The 17,141-nt window shown below is 39.1% G+C and overlaps 1 protein-coding gene across 1 annotated transcript in view; it reads left to right on the top strand.

Annotated features, from left to right (window-relative positions):
• The window catches only part of crybg2 (crystallin beta-gamma domain containing 2), a 50,406-nt gene that overhangs the window by 30,931 nt on the left and 2,334 nt on the right, over nucleotides 1-17,141 (top strand). The window contains exons 6-21 of the mRNA XM_044336506.1: nucleotides 450-1,172; nucleotides 7,788-7,835; nucleotides 9,820-9,938; nucleotides 11,319-11,529; nucleotides 12,853-12,992; nucleotides 13,140-13,266; nucleotides 13,386-13,421; nucleotides 13,600-13,739; nucleotides 13,969-14,095; nucleotides 14,756-14,913; nucleotides 15,011-15,137; nucleotides 15,216-15,248; nucleotides 15,879-15,991; nucleotides 16,214-16,343; nucleotides 16,434-16,573; nucleotides 16,890-17,013. Of these exons, the coding sequence (XP_044192441.1) occupies nucleotides 450-1,172; nucleotides 7,788-7,835; nucleotides 9,820-9,938; nucleotides 11,319-11,529; nucleotides 12,853-12,992; nucleotides 13,140-13,266; nucleotides 13,386-13,421; nucleotides 13,600-13,739; nucleotides 13,969-14,095; nucleotides 14,756-14,913; nucleotides 15,011-15,137; nucleotides 15,216-15,248; nucleotides 15,879-15,991; nucleotides 16,214-16,343; nucleotides 16,434-16,573; nucleotides 16,890-17,013 (2,496 nt within the window). The remainder of the gene's footprint in view (nucleotides 1-449; nucleotides 1,173-7,787; nucleotides 7,836-9,819; nucleotides 9,939-11,318; nucleotides 11,530-12,852; nucleotides 12,993-13,139; nucleotides 13,267-13,385; nucleotides 13,422-13,599; nucleotides 13,740-13,968; nucleotides 14,096-14,755; nucleotides 14,914-15,010; nucleotides 15,138-15,215; nucleotides 15,249-15,878; nucleotides 15,992-16,213; nucleotides 16,344-16,433; nucleotides 16,574-16,889; nucleotides 17,014-17,141) is intronic.

Below are 17,141 nucleotides of genomic sequence, written 5' to 3'. Positions count from 1 at the left end.
ACACATGCTTTTCAGAAAACAACAGTGAAATGTTACTTTCATCTTTAAGGCATTAAGCTGAAAACTTGACAGGCAGGGTCAGAACAATAGTATAATTGTCTAAGTCTTGTTTGATGTGTGATTGCTCTTTAAAGGTTCATAATAATTACAAAAAACATATTTTTTCAACATATGCTTCTCTCTGTGGATTATCCTGCCAAACCGTTTCTATAAAGAGATGTTCTTTAGTTCTTTAAATATAATTTTTCAATGCTGTCAGAACCACAAATAAAATTCACCTCCACTGTATTGGGCTGGAGGCAGAAATCTCAGAGATAGGTATCTCAAAACCTAGGCAAATAAAACCATCTGCATGCCTCTAAGGGTGAATAAGAAATTTGATTTTTCTTTTTCAATTTCGGTGAACCTATCCTTTAACTTATTGCTCTACTGTGCTCTTTCACCTGCAGGAGCAGCAGCCTGGAGCAAGAGGCCTGACTTTGCCCCTCAGAGCATCTGCTACCAACAGTGTTGTAATGAGAAAATCCTCAGACTCTTCTCCTGAGGACTTAAAATCCCCATCCCTTAATGGAAACGGAATACTTCAATCGCCCGGTCCAAGCTCCCGTCTGGACAACAGTTCCATCTTTGGAAGCTACAGGTCACCATCCAAAGATCAGACGCTGGAAAATGGAATGGCCCCTCGCTCACTCTTCCGTACGGGCTCACTACCAGAAACAGGGCTTTCAAACGATCGTATGAGCATGGGACGGAAGGAGCTCAGTGAACTCGGCACTGGGACGGACTCAGCAGGGTCCCGCTTTGAGCGCTTCTCCTTCCTTTTGAACTCCTCGTCCTCCGCGTCAGGCTCCTCGAACGGGGCTGAGGACACCAGTGCTCGTATGAGTTGGCCTCCATCACTAAGCATCAGCTCGCCACCCTCCAGCAAGAGTTCCACCAGCTCCATAGACTTCCATAGACCATTCACCACCACAGACTCCTCCTCCTTATCCATGTTTGGCCAGACACAGGGGATGGGGATTCTGCAGAGAAGCCTCAGTAATGATGGCACTGTGGGCATCCAGCAGACTTCACTGTTCAGCAGCTTGCATGGAGGGTCTCAGCTCCAGAGCAAAGAACCTGAGCCTGAGAGGAATTTAGCATCTAAATACAGAGCCTTCCCTGATGCCTATGTGAGTATGACTATTATTAATTATTTAGTCTTGTTTGGTATTAATATTATTGCTTAGGTGACATTTAAAAAGGCTGGACTATTTTTATAATAACAACATATCAAATGACAGTGTCAGAGGTGTCACTGGTAGTTATGAACCTGAAGAGAATTATCAGCGACTCCGCAGCTCCTCCTAGCTTTACAGAGCTTTATAGCAAGTTTCAGCTCATTGTTTAGCTATCCAGCTCGCAACTTTACTGTTTTGGTTCACTCTTACTGCTTTCATAGTGTCATTTTAAACCTTAAAAACTGATTGTGCATTACCTCGGGAGTTGATAGAGAGCAAAAACACAGAGAAAGTGAATATTATGTTCATCAGCTGGCTGGAAATATGACGCCAAATGAATACTGCCCCCAAGTGGCTGAAAAATTAGTTAATGCAGTTTGAAAGATATAACATATTTGGTGATGATGACCTTAAAATGACTTTATTATATTAAGGTTACATGAGCTGCAAGGCATAATGTGAAAATGGACATGTACTGATTTATAAGGATTCCAGTTTTTCCATCTTTTTCAACTGGTGAAAAGTGCAGAACTAATTTATGATGGAGTAGGTCTCAGTTCAGGAGAGATACATGCACACAGTGTATGAATAATGTATTTTTCTGCACCCCAAGGGAAAGGAGAGTGACAAGACCAAGAAGAGTGAATGAATGCAGCATAGTCAACAAAAAAAAAGGAAGCAGTTTTCTTTCATTTCACACTTTGTTTAACAAACTGTGTGAACTTTTTATTGGAGATTTTGATGTATTCACATTTGGGTGTGCACAGTATGCAGTCAGTGGAAGTATGTTTGAGGCTTGAAATGGTTGCCATGTCTATGTTAACGGCTTGAAATGGACTCCTCTGCATACATATCACTTTGTACAGTGTCCATGTTTCCTTTTCATATAGCCTCACTCTCAGATCTATTCTCCTCACTGTTGTAAAAAAGGTCAGCTTACAATAGGTGAATAAGATGACTTCACATGTGGTTTGTTGTGCACACAGGAAACGTCTCTCTGTGTGGCTTTTGTTAGTGTGCGTATACCTGCACACACTATAACGTGTACCATTTATGAAGCTTCATAAATCAGATAACTGTAGAGCACCATCAGCCAAATCAATTCTAGAAATTTGTCTTGGAAGTAGCTGCTGATGGTTTCACTCAGTGCATCAGTAGTGTCCATTTAGTACAGTGGAAAAAAGTTCTTTGTAGTTAATGGGATCCAAACCCATCTGACCTACCTGTCAGGTATAGTACATACATCAAAAACACAGAAATGGGGTGTGTATTCTTGTATTCATGCATGTATGCACAGGTTCTTACATGCAAGCTTTTAAGTGTGTATGTCAAACTGGCATAACTGATTAGGACATGTCTTAAAATGATTTTTATTGGCAAGAACAGTAATGTCTTCCCACACCTGTGCACACCCACTCTTTCACTCTCCTTTCTAGCTGTCTCTCTGTTGTAAATCAATCTGGATTACACCACATCATACAGCTCTGTCCTTTTCAAACCTCAGCTAAGAAACCATAAGATGTTTTTAAGTGATGTCACACTTAACCATTACAATTAACCTTTATATATTGTGAGTGCGGTTGTGCCAATAGTTAGATAACACCGCCATGAATTAACCCCTGAGGAGGAAAGATGCAACAAGCAGTAACTAGATACATTCTGCTTTTAATGAGGCTGTTCTTTTCAGTATTATTATATATACATATTTTTTTCTTGCATAGCACATGATAGTGGTGTTATATTGGTCCATGCAAATACAAAAGAGGTGGCAACTGGATTCCAGAGGCGTAACTAGTCATTTGTCCACAGCTGTCATCTGTTGTTTTAATACGAATGTTTGCATAGGATGTTTAACCATGTTCAAACAATACCTAGTTTGTTTTCTGAGACATTAAGTAGTATTGCAATTTGATGGATATCCAGTGGCTTCAGTGGCTCCTTTTTCCAGGCCAAAGCACACAGCATGACCACAGCTCACATTACTGGCTGGGCCACTGAGACTTGAGTGTTTCTAACCCTAGACGCTAGGTTTGGCCCCCTAGAGATCTTCGAGAGAAATATTATTGCAGGAACAAGTTTTTCAGAGTTTTTGCAGACAGGGAAGTTTTTAAACTGACCTCCCATTCAGTAATTTACAGCAGGGCTACTGAAGAAGGTATGGAGAGAAGGCAGCCAAGTAATGTCATCACACTTGTGTTGCAAATGAGTGAAGTTCCTTTCCTGCCTATGATTACTTCTGCAGAGGCAGCTGATTACAGGTAGCTACCTGCACATTAGTTAGTTTGATCTTTTTTTAGATCATTTGGAGTGCTAAACTGCAAAGGCATATTAGCTTTTTACAAGTGTTCAAAATGTTAATACCGTGCTTTCACACACTGGATGTCAATGATGGATGTATACCAAGTATTAAAGGTTTCTAATCAAGTAAAACAGTTTAGGAAAAGGTGCAAAGGTGCAATAAACAAGGCAATCTACATATATATTATATTAAATGTGTATCTGCATAAACTGCAGTCTTGAGCCAAAGGACAAATGGACAATGAACCGGGTTTATCAGTAAAAGTAGTCTGAAGGTGACCTGTCACGACATGGGTGTTAACAGGGATGTATTTTACAGCTTTATCCTGTTTTCCTTCTGTCAACTGAGAGAAAGAGGGAGTGGAAAATAAATGGTTTAGGCATGGTGTGTAAAAAAAAAAAAAAAAACTCCCGGGAGAGAGAGAGGTACACAGGAAAACAGTAAGACAAACATGTACACATTTGTTGTTTCAGAGAATTTTTAACATGCTGCAGGACTGATGGATATCTCTGTTAGTCAAAGTGTTAAGGAGATTACATGCTGCAAACTCTTTCGTGCATTTAAACCATTAGTGACACTTTATTAGCTCGTAGGCAGGAGGCGTCTACATACATTAATCCTGGCAGAACATTTTCTGCTTCGCTCTATGTGTCCACAGGGCTCCCCACCCATTCCAGCTATCTGTTCCTGCAGAGACATGGCCACACCTTGCCTTTTGTATTTATCCTCACATTTCTCCCCTTGTTTACTTAACATTTAATGAAATTGAGTTGACAGGGAGAAATGTGCAGGAGAGTGAGAGAAGATTATCTGTTCCTTTCTCTGAGTTTTCATTTGCTTTGTTCATCGGTTAAATGCATCACATGTTCATTCATATTCTGAATATTTGATTTGCTGAAACTGCATATTCCATCTGCGGTAACTAGTTTTATGGGAGAGCAGATCTTGTGCCTGTGGCTGTTCGGAGGGCAGGGAACAGAAGGTGAAAAGTGTCTGTGTGAGTTTATGTTTCAGTTGGGCATCAGAGCAGTGATGAACACATCACACTCCGTGAATGATGCAGTTGTGTCACCTTGTTTTGAGCTGTACTGTATAGTGTAGGCAAGAAGGAAGTTTATATATAAACATACATCACATACTGGCAGGAGGTAAAGCATTGACAGGGTTTTTTTTAGGGAAATAAGGCTATTTTTTTGGCTAAGGCTGAATAAATGACTAACCATTTTTATATCCAAATTGCAATTTGAAAGAGTATAAATTTCATATCGCACAAGCTCGTTTAAAGTGCTACAAGCTTTAGCAAGTGAAAGTAAAAGCTGCAAACCATTTATTTCACTGACGCTAGTGTTAAAATTAGCTCACGCTGCTTGGGTTTTATCAGTCAACTATCGAAACATTGTCAGAACTGACTTGCCAGCAATTTGTCCTTACCATTGTTATCCAACTGTTATCTATTGGAGCTGTTATCAATAAATGTAACACCATGTTTGAATATCATGATTAAATTTGAATATTAGGTCATAGGTCATAGTATAAAACTATTATCTTAACAAATGTATAATGCAAATAACAGCATAATTTTATCTGATTCTACTCATGTAGAGACAAGAATAATTTGTGAATATGTTTGGTTCAAAACATATTTTGTTTAAAAAAGATATAGACAACCAATACAAGCCTGGAGTTGAATTCATTGATCACAATTTAAAATTTAATGGTAATATTAGTCAGAATTTGATATTTTCCTTAAATCATTCAGCCTGTTTTCAGCCTGCTTTCAGTCAAGTTGGCCTTTTTCAATGGTGCTTAGATGATGGTTTTCTTTGGACAGCATCAATTTGAAGAAATAATATCTTATGAATGTTTATGTTGTTTTGACTTCACAGCAGACAGCACAATTGCACACTGATAAAATTAGTAATTTACATTCTTAGTAATCTCAATTTTCATCACATTATAATTACTTGGCTCAGTAACAGGGTGAACAATTTATAATATGAAACATCCATCATTGATGTACTGTTGATAGATTATTTTCTGCCCTCAGTTTTGATTTATTCATTGCATTAAATGTTTCATAATAAGTCTTTTGTGACTGCATCTGTGATTTCAAGGCGATACATCGCTATTATTTTTACAGCCTCTGAGCCAGTGCTGTACTGTAGGCCACCTGTGAGCCTAACTCAGGTGTTGCAATCAGACTATGATTGACATGGTATCATGGTTATGATACCATGTCAATACTCCTCTATTGTCTCAGTATTTATCACTCACCAGTTTGAATCTGGTTTTTCTACCCAAAGTATCTGCAGAACATATACAGTACCAGTCAAAAGTTTTGACACACTTTCTAATTCAAGGGACTGAGAAGGTGGGTACTTGTAGTCTTTGTTGATTATGCAACATGACAGCATCTCCTATAACAACATAGTTCTGTAAAAAACAATACCACCCATTGTTGCGTTATGAGGTGAAGACAATGTAGCAGAGTGAGAAGATTTGTATTTGCTGCAGGGGGACCACATGTCCACATGTTTTAGTGTTTCAGACATGCTACATGGTGTCAGGTTTACAGTAACGTGATGCCAGTGAAAGCTGAATTACCAACACAAAATGCACATTATAACAGAATAGAATAGAACTTGATTGTCAATCAAGGTGGAAAATCTTTGGCCCATTTGGCAGTACACTAAAACATTAAAACATACAATACAAGTTTGGACACACCTTCACATTCAAGGGAATGGGAAGGTGTGTCCAAACTTTTGACTGGTACTGTACGTGCACAGCACATAACACAGCACTGATAGTATGAGTACTCCATGTATAATAAAACAGTCCCCAAAATTTAAACTCCCACTACAGTCAAAAATGTGTTTTCACATTCTTTCAAGAATCTGAGTTTAAGGTGTGTATTTTCAAGCATGATTTGTGACATCACCAGAATTTTGGAGCCAATCGTAGGCCAGTATTCAACTTGCACAAGTGTGATGTAACTTGAAGCCTCCAGTGCACACACACTGAGCATGGACTTTATAGTGCAGAAGGAGACATCTTGTATCCAGCAGTTAAACTTTTGAAATGAACAGTAATGAGTCACTCTCTTTTATTTAGGTCATTGTTAAAAGGGTACCACAGGGCCCTCAGCTCCCTTTCACTAAACTCTGAATAGGTTTCCTGTTGCAGTTAATAATGGTGAAAATGTAGTTGTGTGCTGTGTTTCCAGTTTGGCTGAGATTGGTTTGTTTTTTTCTAAAAATATATCTAATTATAAATGCTTTTTCCAAATTAAATGAGGGCAGAGATGGACGCTAATGAGGACAGTTGAAATAATAGCTTCAGTGGCAGGACCTCTTTGCTTGGTAACATGATCAGGGTGATAACCTGTTTCCTACAGAGCTCTCAGTGAGTAGAGGTTACATGATACCTGATACCAAAAAGGCACACACACACGCACAAATACACTCAATCTCTCAGGCAAATCTATATACAAATTGCATGATACTAACCTGCTACTGCATTCCAAGTCACACAAGTAAACATCCAAAAAAATTCCACCAACATACCGGCCAAGCTGTGTAGACTTGGAACTGTACACCATACATGCACTCAGGTGAAACAGTGAGCTCATTCATTTGCCGCTGGGTGCAGTGGAAAGTTTTCCAGTGCAATTTCTGAACAGATCACAGGTGAACTCATACTGTTATAATCAGTGGGGATAGTGCTAAACAGCAAGAGGTTAAACAGGTACAGGAGAGGAATGAACATTACAATAAGGTGCTTGTTTGTTAGACAAGACGTCCTCTTTCCTCACTTCTCTTTCCTGAAGCCCCCAAGACCTGTTGAACAGGGTGAAATGAATATAAACAATGTTTGGATTGTCTTGCATGTCTAAATTCACTAGATGGAAACCAAGTGAAAGACCATTGTAATCTAAATGATTGCTGAGGTTGCTGCACAGTTGCATTTTATATCTGCATTTGCACCTTTGTCAGTGATATGAACATTGAAACCAGCCAAACAAATGTAATGAGGTGGGGTCTAATCTTGAAATTGGAAATGCATTATGCATTTTTACATTTGTAGATGATAATAATAACAGTATCCCTCCTATAATTATCATTCATTTTTGTACAACCTTGTGCTTTATGTTGTATTTACATGACCATTGTTCATATTATTAAATTGCTTCATGTCAGAAAAAAATGGAAAGAAAATGCACTGCTAAATACTGGATGGTAAACTAATATATTTTTCTCTGTCTGTAGCTCACCAAAGAGAAGGAACATGGGAAGCTCAATCCTCGTCCTGGAAAGGTGAGTCTGCAGGCAAAACACACTCGACACACGCGACAAGTAGTCATCAAGCACACGCTTCTGGAATACATGTGCAAGTTCACGTTCAGTGCTGACAGCTGTTTTCACTGATAAGCACAGCTTGAACCAGGGAACAGAAACCGGGCAGTGAAATTGGCTGCGATACTAGCTAAATAAACAATCAGCTCTTTTTCTCATGCTGACAATTGGCACAGACAGAATACACTAATTTGTCTATTTTTTTGTTCTGGTTAAGTTTCTCAGAGACCTCTGTTGTTCTCTGATGATGTCCTAAGGTGCAGTTTTGCTTGGGGCATGCTTCTAGGGATGCTTATGTTAGTTTTGTCATTCAGTCGGTTGTTCCACCACATGGGTCCAGACTGACATATCTCAACTACTGCTGAATGCATTGCCATGAAATTTGGTATGGTTTAGAATCCAATTTCACGCAAAATGTGCGTTGGCATAACACAAAAGTAATTGTAGAGTAGTGTGAAGTAGTAGCAAACTGCAAAGGTGTCTATTTGTTACCAGAGCTGTCTTGTGAATCTCAGTGGGAGCTGTTTATGTGGTCTGGCTTTATGCTGTTACCCATTCATTCACAGAAAACATAATTGGTTAACCTGGTGTGATTATGTAAGGACACGTGTTAACCAAAATAAAAAAAGTTTTTATTTCAGTTAACACGTGTCCTTACATAACTCCTCTTTCGTAACCTTTTTTTTTAGTAGTAGAAGTAGCGTGCATGTCTGGGGCAACAATTTGTTCTTCACCAAATAACCAAAAGCCTGTTGTTAAACTGCATACCTGCTATTTTATGCTTAGTCCAGGATGACTACGTCAATAACCTTTAAATGTCAGGCCTGCTCCTGCATGCAGCTGAGGAGTGTACATTTTCTGATTGAGGTTATCCTTGAAGGATCTTGAAAAGTAGAGGTGGAGTTGACATTTATGTTCAGTTTCTGGTTCCAGGGCCTCAGGCATGAATGAATAGAACATGTCTGTACAGTAGATATGAGTGGGATTTTTCCTAAGAAGCTACTGTACTCAAATTCGGCTTTAAAGGTGTAGTATGTAGGATTTAGTGGCATCTAGTGGTGAGGTTGCAGGCTGCAACAAACTGAGTACCCCTCCTCCTCCGCTTCCAAACATGTAGGATAACCTACAGTGGCTGTGAAACTTACAAAAAATGTGAAAGCCCTCTCTATAGCCAGTGTTTGGTTTGTCCTTTCTGGTCTACTGTAGAAAAATGGCTATGCGTGTGAATCCCTATTACAATGAACTTCCTAGAGGAAGCGCACAATTACTTTCAAATGCAGACTGATTTTAACACTGAGACAGGCTTGACATTCTTCTTTTATTTTTGCAAAGTTTCAGTCAGCTTTGTCATGTTGCAAATTCTAATGATATTCAGGGAATAAGGCACCGCTGCTGTCATTTTGTAACTTTCTACCTTGTAAAATTCTTGCATCCAATCTGATGCCTTAAGGGGATTAGCATGAAATTTAAGAGTTATGCTTGGATATGAAACTGGAGATAATGTCACTGGATAATATTGGCTCCATTCTTCAATTTCCCATAATATAAATGATTCTTCAGCAGCACAGGTTGGGCTCTTGCCTGCAGTAATTCTTTGTCATTACTATAATTTTATTTGGTCTGCCATTCTATCATTCTCACTGTCTGGCTACTAATATTAAAATGGGCTTTCTAATCACCATATTATATTTGATGAATGTCTACATATGCAGAGCTTTAGATCTTTTTTCCTTGCTACTTAAAAAAGTAAAAAGAAATATATCTGCTTTTGAAATATTATGCCATACTGAGGCTGCAGAGCTGCACAGTGAGCAGGAAAACTCCCTTCAACAAGACAGTCAGACTTCAACACCTGTGCGTTGGCAAATATTTTCCCTCCTGACATGAGCAAAATTGTGAAATCTCAATTATTATCTATTCTTCCTTGTGTTCACCTTTTGTGTAGATGTATATTTTTGACCGGCCGGGGATGTGCGGCAAGAGGATTGAGGTGCGCAGTGATGTTGTCGATGCCACGCCGTGGGAGCTGCAGGAGACCATCTCCATCAGGGTGATCAGAGGAGGGTGAGTGGTTGAACTGCACACAAACTTGCCATGCTTACACATTTTGTTGCCCCAAATTGTCCCTTAAAACAATCATGTATGGAGTCTCTAGCTGTTTCTCAATTCCATACTGCAGTCTACTGCAATATACTGTTTTTGCAGTTAGTATATGAAAAATCAGTTTTTATTTTTGTGTAGGAAGATTTGTGTCATTATGGCTGTTTCTAAAGATTCAATATTTTTTTGCTATTTGAGCTGTTCCTGGAGCTGTTTTACCACCATAGTTTTATTTTTTAAAGCTGTTTTTTTACAGCTCCTCCACTTCTTTTGTGCATTGAATTGTGAGACAATAGTGTACATCAACAGCACACTCAGAAAACAAGTGTTTCTTAGTGTGCATACTGACTGTTTGGAGTAGACTTTTTTATTTCCTAATATGGACACATGACATACTAAAACCTGCTTTTTTTGTCTATCCGGTCTTGCTACAGTGTAATTCTCATTAATTATAGCCGCAAATGAACACCGTAAGCTTATGTCTGTTCCTTATGCCATTACCACATATTTGGCACTACATTAAACCTGAGGTTTCCTGCTATCTTCAGAGTTGCAAAGGCAGATAGGAAGACATCTTGTTTTTCTTGAAATGTGAGGCGTGTAATTAAACACCGTTTTTTGGAAATCTATCATGTTGTGTGAAAACAAGCACTTCGGTCACGCAGATGCCTTCAATAGTTGACACACCCACGCACAAGCTTAAACACACACTTGCTTCAGATGTGGAATGTTTTTTTAGACATAGCCAACAATGTCAACCCAGAGTAACCCTGATGGTTACTGATCTGGCCTGTGCTACTACCACAAGATGAACACTCCTTTGGCTTCTTAAAATGAGATAATTATCCTGCTAGCTCACGCATCACACACTGCACCACTGCCAAAACCTCAGCTAATGCTGTAATTAAAGCACTTTATGTAAGGAACATTTGTATTCCATTAGCCCCTGACTTAAACTAAGATTACTAGTTTATTTTATTACGAGATTGACTTGATCAAATACAACTACACAGCAGTGAGTGACTATGTGTTTTGTCTGTTTTTTTCTCCTTTTCAATAAATAAATCCATGTTAATGTGCATCATGTGTTCTTCAATTTCCTCTCCTCTCCTCTCCTCTCTTCTCAACTGTGTGAACCCTTACATCAGTAAGGGAATAATGAGATCTCTGTGTGTGTGTTTTGACAGATTTCAGAATAATAATTCAGCAGTGCCATGCAGAACAAAATATTTACTATACATCACCATGGTCTATGAATTATACACAAACACATGCCCAAAAAACTGAAAGACAGATGCACACAACCGACCTTTCGCCCTTTAACTGCCGTCTTCTCCTCTCTAGATGGGTGCTGTATGAGAAGCCCAACTTCAAAGGGGAAAAGGTTGCCCTAGACGAGGGAGACATAGAGCTCACCTGCCCCTTCAGGTCTCCAGAGGAGCAGCAGCAGAATGAACAGAAGAAGGATGAGCAGAATGGAGAAACAAGCGATGGTCAGACAAAGACCAAGCCACCCAAGAGGTTCATCATCGGATCTCTTCGAAGAGCCGTCAGGGTAAGAGAAGGAGTTTTTGTTTTATGTCAAAATATATATATATATATATATATATATATATATATATATATATATATATATATATATATATATATATAAAAAGTGCTCATAACAGCTGGTGGCAGCTAGAGGGCTGAACATCACACACACAATAATGGCAGATAGATCAAAAATCTTGCCAAATGCTGCACTGCAGGTAGCAGTAGTGTCTCTTTACATACCTTCAGTTAATATATGATACATACGATAAGATACAGTGGAACTACATCTTATTGTAGGTTAGTTATTATCTCCTTAACATTGTTAGCTGATGTCCAAAGGTTGAATAATTCTCACAGATATTTTGTACTGTGGTTTTTCAGTGGCTGTCTGCTCTTTAACTCAGTAGCACCATCTAGTGTCAAATGTGAGTGAGCACCTGTTGCTCTGATTCTTGCAATAATGTCAAAACTTTTAGGGGAGTGACAAACTTAAATATGCCCAAGGTAAACAAAGTCCTTTTTTTTCATTTTGACATGTTTTCAGCTGTATTTTTCCAGCTCTGCTTCTTTTTATGATCCCAAAACTTTGCAGCAAAATCAAAATTTATTACAAAATGTATTCATATATCGATGCAATGCAGAATTAAGTCATAATATGTTGAAACCTGTAAGAGCTCAATCATTTAAAGAGGACATAACACATACATGTCCAGGTCTATGTTTTGTATTCTGGAGCTCTACTGGCATATCTTTGCATGATTTACAGTTTAAAAACTTGTCCTTTATACAGCCCCTCAGTTCAGCCTCTGTGAGAACAGGCTGAAGGCAGCATTTTTACATACACTCACCTCAAGTATTAGAACTTTGACCATGTTTAACATAGACATATGACATTATAAAAGTAAATCAATGACAGAAAATCATAAAAGGCATGTCACGTACCCTTTAATTAAATATCAGGCACATTCATATAATTGACGTTGACTGAGGTTGAAATGAAAAATGAAAAACAAGCATTTTAGTGTTTCTTTAGTGATTAAACTATGAGTGAATATACAGAATAAAGAAACATTTAAACTGCATGAACAAACATGAATAACTAACATTTACCAAAGATCTGACAGTCAATACAGGATTTGACAGAATGTTCCAGTCTCATGTTTATTTTAAAGGACATCCTCTTGCACACATATAGAGCACTTGAGGAGCGTTTTACCGCAATCAGTATAGTTCCCACTGAGGCTGCTACTTCATGTGTTTTGTCAAATCCCTGAGGACTGCAACCTGTTATTTTCCCCAGGGCTTGTCATTAATGGATGCTCTCTCTCTCCTCCTCCCTCAGGACTACAGCGTCCCAGATATCAGTCTTTTCCCAGAGGAGAATGCAGAGGGCAAGAAGGTCATCTTCAGAGATACATCCGAAGATGCCAGGATCTTTGGCTTCCCCATCAAGGCTAACTCCATCATCATCAATGCTGGATTGTGAGTAATGAAGAAAATGTGTGCTAGAATGGCAGTATTTCACACATTGTATCAAAGTAAATGTTTTATTCATTTGATTTAGAACAATCAAATCAGATTTTAGTTGCTTCCATTGTGTTCATTGTAGTTATCTACCCTACAATACAGATGGCTTGTATTCGCACAGCCCTTCTTCCAGGGTGTACCACGTGTCCTTGAGGTGGGGGGGTACACCAACCCTGCAGCCTGGGGAGTGGAACAGCCCTATGTGGGATCATTGCATCCCCTTAAAATAGTAAGTAACACATTACACTGTTATAATAATTTAAAAAAGCTCCTCTACTTATGTTTTTGACTAATTCTGTATAAAACTGATTGTTTGCAGTAAGTTATCTATTCTTTTTGTTATCATAGGGTGAACCAAGAGTGGAAAACATGAGCGAACCAAAGGTAAGAACGCACGTTTACTGCTAATAAAAAAAGATAAACTAAAAGCAATGCTTCCACTTTTATTGAGGCTGTGGAGTTCCTTATCCAACAGCAGTGATATGAATGACACCTATGATTACTGAAACTGAGAACATTATTAGAGTGCTGGACTGCAAAATTACACTCTCACTATCTCTAGATTGTGATCTACGACAAGCCGTACTTCACTGGGAAATCGAGGACCATCACCACTAACATGAAAGACTTCATGACACGAACAGACAGGCAGCAGACCGCTTTTATGTACAATGTCGGCTCCCTTAAAGTACTCGGAGGAATGTGAGTGCTGCTTTCCAATGTTTGTATTCACTGATCCTTGAAAAGACGTCTTAGTTGTGATTCTTGAGTTCAATCATCATTGTTTTGCTGCACAATTCAGCCTTTTTATTCAGGTGGGGGGTAATACATGAGGCAGAGAGTCAATAACAAACAATTCACAGGCCAAAAATAATTAGAGTATAATTAGATATGCACGTGTTTAACCCTGTGACTCTCTCTGTTGCCGTAGCTGGGTGGGCTACGAGAAGGAGGGCTTCAGAGGCCACCAGTACCTGCTGGAGGAAGGAGAGTACCATGACTGGAGGGTATGGGGAGGCTGTGATGCTGAGCTGCGTTCTGTTAGGGTGATACGTGCGGTAAGTTGCGAGGAATATTTCACAGTAGATAACGTTTGTCATTAAGTAATAAAAGTTCTTAGACTATCCATCCAGACGGAAAGGTACGGCTCCCACTGGCCTTGATTCTGCTTTTTATGAGTTAATGGTGCAACTTTAACTAAAATAGCAATGACATCACTGTTATCAGTAAGTCTTACCTCTGTATCATAAAACAATCCGGGAATCAAACAACACACCATTGAATATCATCCATTGTAAAGAAGAAAACAAAAAAAAGTTCCTCCCCATATTTTTGTAATAATTTACTAATTTCTTGCATGCTTTGGCAACAAGCCGTGCTTATCGCTTTTTGTTACTTCTCTGTCATTATTTTTTTTTGCGCTTGTGCTCTTTTGTCATTTTAATGACCTTATAGTATATCACACTTCAAAGAAGTCTTATCTAATCTAACATGGCCTTGCATTCCACTCTGATAAATTAAGTTTCATTGCATGAAACAACAGAAGTCAATCTGGACACGATTGAAATGACCCCAGCGAATCTGAAGTACTGCATAAATACAAATTATAATTAGTTCAGCCAGAATTTTAACTGAATACTGAATACTTGTGTGACTTACTTACTTACTTACTTACTTACTTACTCTAATCTCTGGCCCATCTTCCTGCTTCTCTACAGGACCTGACAGACCCCTTGATGGTGATGTTTGAGCAGCTGGAGGAAGAGGACGAGGGCGCTCAGGAGGAGAACACCTTTGAGGTGACAGAGGCCATACCTGATGTTGAGGTGTTTGGGTACAAAACCTCCACCCGCTCCATCCACGTACTCAGTGGGGCGTAAGTCAATAGATACTAAATTAACTGTTGTTGTAACATGACTAAGCAAAGTCAGAATGTAAAATAATAACGAGATAATTGTTCCTTTTCTTCCCAGATGGATTGCCTACTCCCATGTGGACTTCTCTGGTAACCAGTATATCTTAGAGAAAGGTTTCTATAATAACTCTGCTGACTGGGGCTCTCAGGATACTCGCATCTGCTCAGTGCAGCCAATTCTTCTGGTGAGCACCACTTCAAAATATTGATTTGATCAGTTTATTTATGTTTTGATGCTAATTTTTTGTTGTGTTGACTTTTAGGCTGCAAGTGACAGTTCAAAGGCCAGGAATGAGGTGAGTAATTTGTTCTTTAAAGTTTTTTTTAAACAGATTCAGATGCTTCTCTAATGCCTGCAGGGCAGCAGATGGAGTTTTATGATGTAGGAAGCAATCATTTCCTTTTCTCCCCCTTCTTCCTGGTATTTGCCAGAGCACGTGAGGGTAAAGTTTACCTTAAACATTTTGGCACAAGCTGCATCTGTACTTTGATCCATGCAGGGAAACCCCCCCCCCCCCCCCCCCCCCCCCCCCTTTTTTTTTTTTTTTTGTTTGCAAACTCATAGACCTCAGAGCACAAGGGTGGATTTACAGCTGTGTCATATAAAAGGCCCCTCAGCTCAACATCCATCCTGTCATTTGTCTTCCACTTAGGTCTTCTCTTATATTAACTGCAATACTAAGTGAAGTATAATAAGTACAGTATACCGCATGTATATGAAAATACTAGTCACCAAACCTTGATGAGGCCAAAGGGACAGAGCAACATTGCAGTAGTAGTACTTTTGCAGTAATAGTAGTGCTTAAAAGGCTAAAATAAGAATATAAAGATAAAAATAAGAATGAAATGCTATAAATGTGTCAACATGCAATAAATGTGTTAACATGATCGCTCACATTCCTTATCTCTATCTATCTGTTTACCAGATAATATTGTACTCTGAGCCAGACTTCCAAGGCGAGTGTCACATCTTTGACTGCAACCAGGAAGCAGTGTCGGATAAATTTCCGAGCAAGTCCTGCCGAGTGGTAGGAGGAAGGTGAGGAACCTTTAACAAAGCAGTAAAATGACCTGAAGAGAGGGATATGAGGGATAAAATTGTGTGTAATATAAAGAAAAAGAGCCAATAAAAGACGAGACAAAATATTCATGATCGTGATGTGTTGAGAGGAGTTATGAAATAAGGGAGGATTAAAAAGCTAATATGTCATTAGTACTGAATCAATAAAAAAAACTAATAATTCATTTCTCTGTGTTTCAGCTGGGTGCTCTATGAGGACAAACAGTACTCTGGGAACTTGTATGTCTTATCAGAAGGAGACTACCCCAACTTAACCAGCATGGGCTGCCCCCCTGGTTGCACCATCCGTTCTGTCAAAGTCGTGCCAATAGTGAGAAAACGCTCATGCAGAAAAAAAAAAAAAAAGCTCTTGATTCTCTCCTTTGTCTGGCTCTGAACTTCTATCTCTCCCTCTGTGCAGATGTTCTCAGTTCCCTCCATCTCTCTGTTTGGTTTGGAGTGTCTGGAGGGCAGGGAGATCACCACAGACATAGAGATCTACAGCATGGTGGAAGAGGGCTTCAACAACCACATCCTCTCTGTCAGAGTCAACAGCGGCTGGTGGGTGTTTCTCTCCGTCTGCGTGTGTTTGCGGGAAATGTTTGGCTAAGTATAGCTTGTGTGTTTGCATTCGCTCAGGTGTATTTGCATGTAATTGAGCCTGTTTTGTTTATGAGAGACAGGCCTCTAACCTTGTTTATGACAGTGAATATACTGAAAAAGGTTACCTACTGCAGTCTAAACATTTGCAGATACATAACTGAAAAAATATTTAGTGAAAGGTTTGAGGCAACTGATACACTGTTAAAAGCCTGTAATACCAAAATGTTTGTTATGGTCACGCAACAGATCTAATTTTGTCTCTCTGCTTTTGCAGTTGGGTTGTGTGTGAACACAGCAACTACAGGGGGCGCCAATTCCTGCTGGAACCAATTGAAATCACCAACTGGCCAAAGTTTAGCTCCCTAGAAACTATTGGCTCCATTTATCCAGTCAGACAGGTCTGTTTACAATTCATTTTTACAACCTCTTTTAGCATATCCATCATAAAAGACATTTAAATACTAGTCAAATATTATTACCTGACTGAATGTGAAACACAGTGTGTAGTGCATTAGTTGACAGAAGT

This window comes from Thunnus albacares, chromosome 19 (genome assembly GCF_914725855.1).
Source record: "Thunnus albacares chromosome 19, fThuAlb1.1, whole genome shotgun sequence".
Lineage (NCBI taxonomy): Eukaryota > Metazoa > Chordata > Actinopteri > Scombriformes > Scombridae > Thunnus > Thunnus albacares.
The sequence above is the reverse complement of the archived record's forward strand: the minus strand, read 5'-3'. Positions and strand labels throughout refer to the sequence as shown.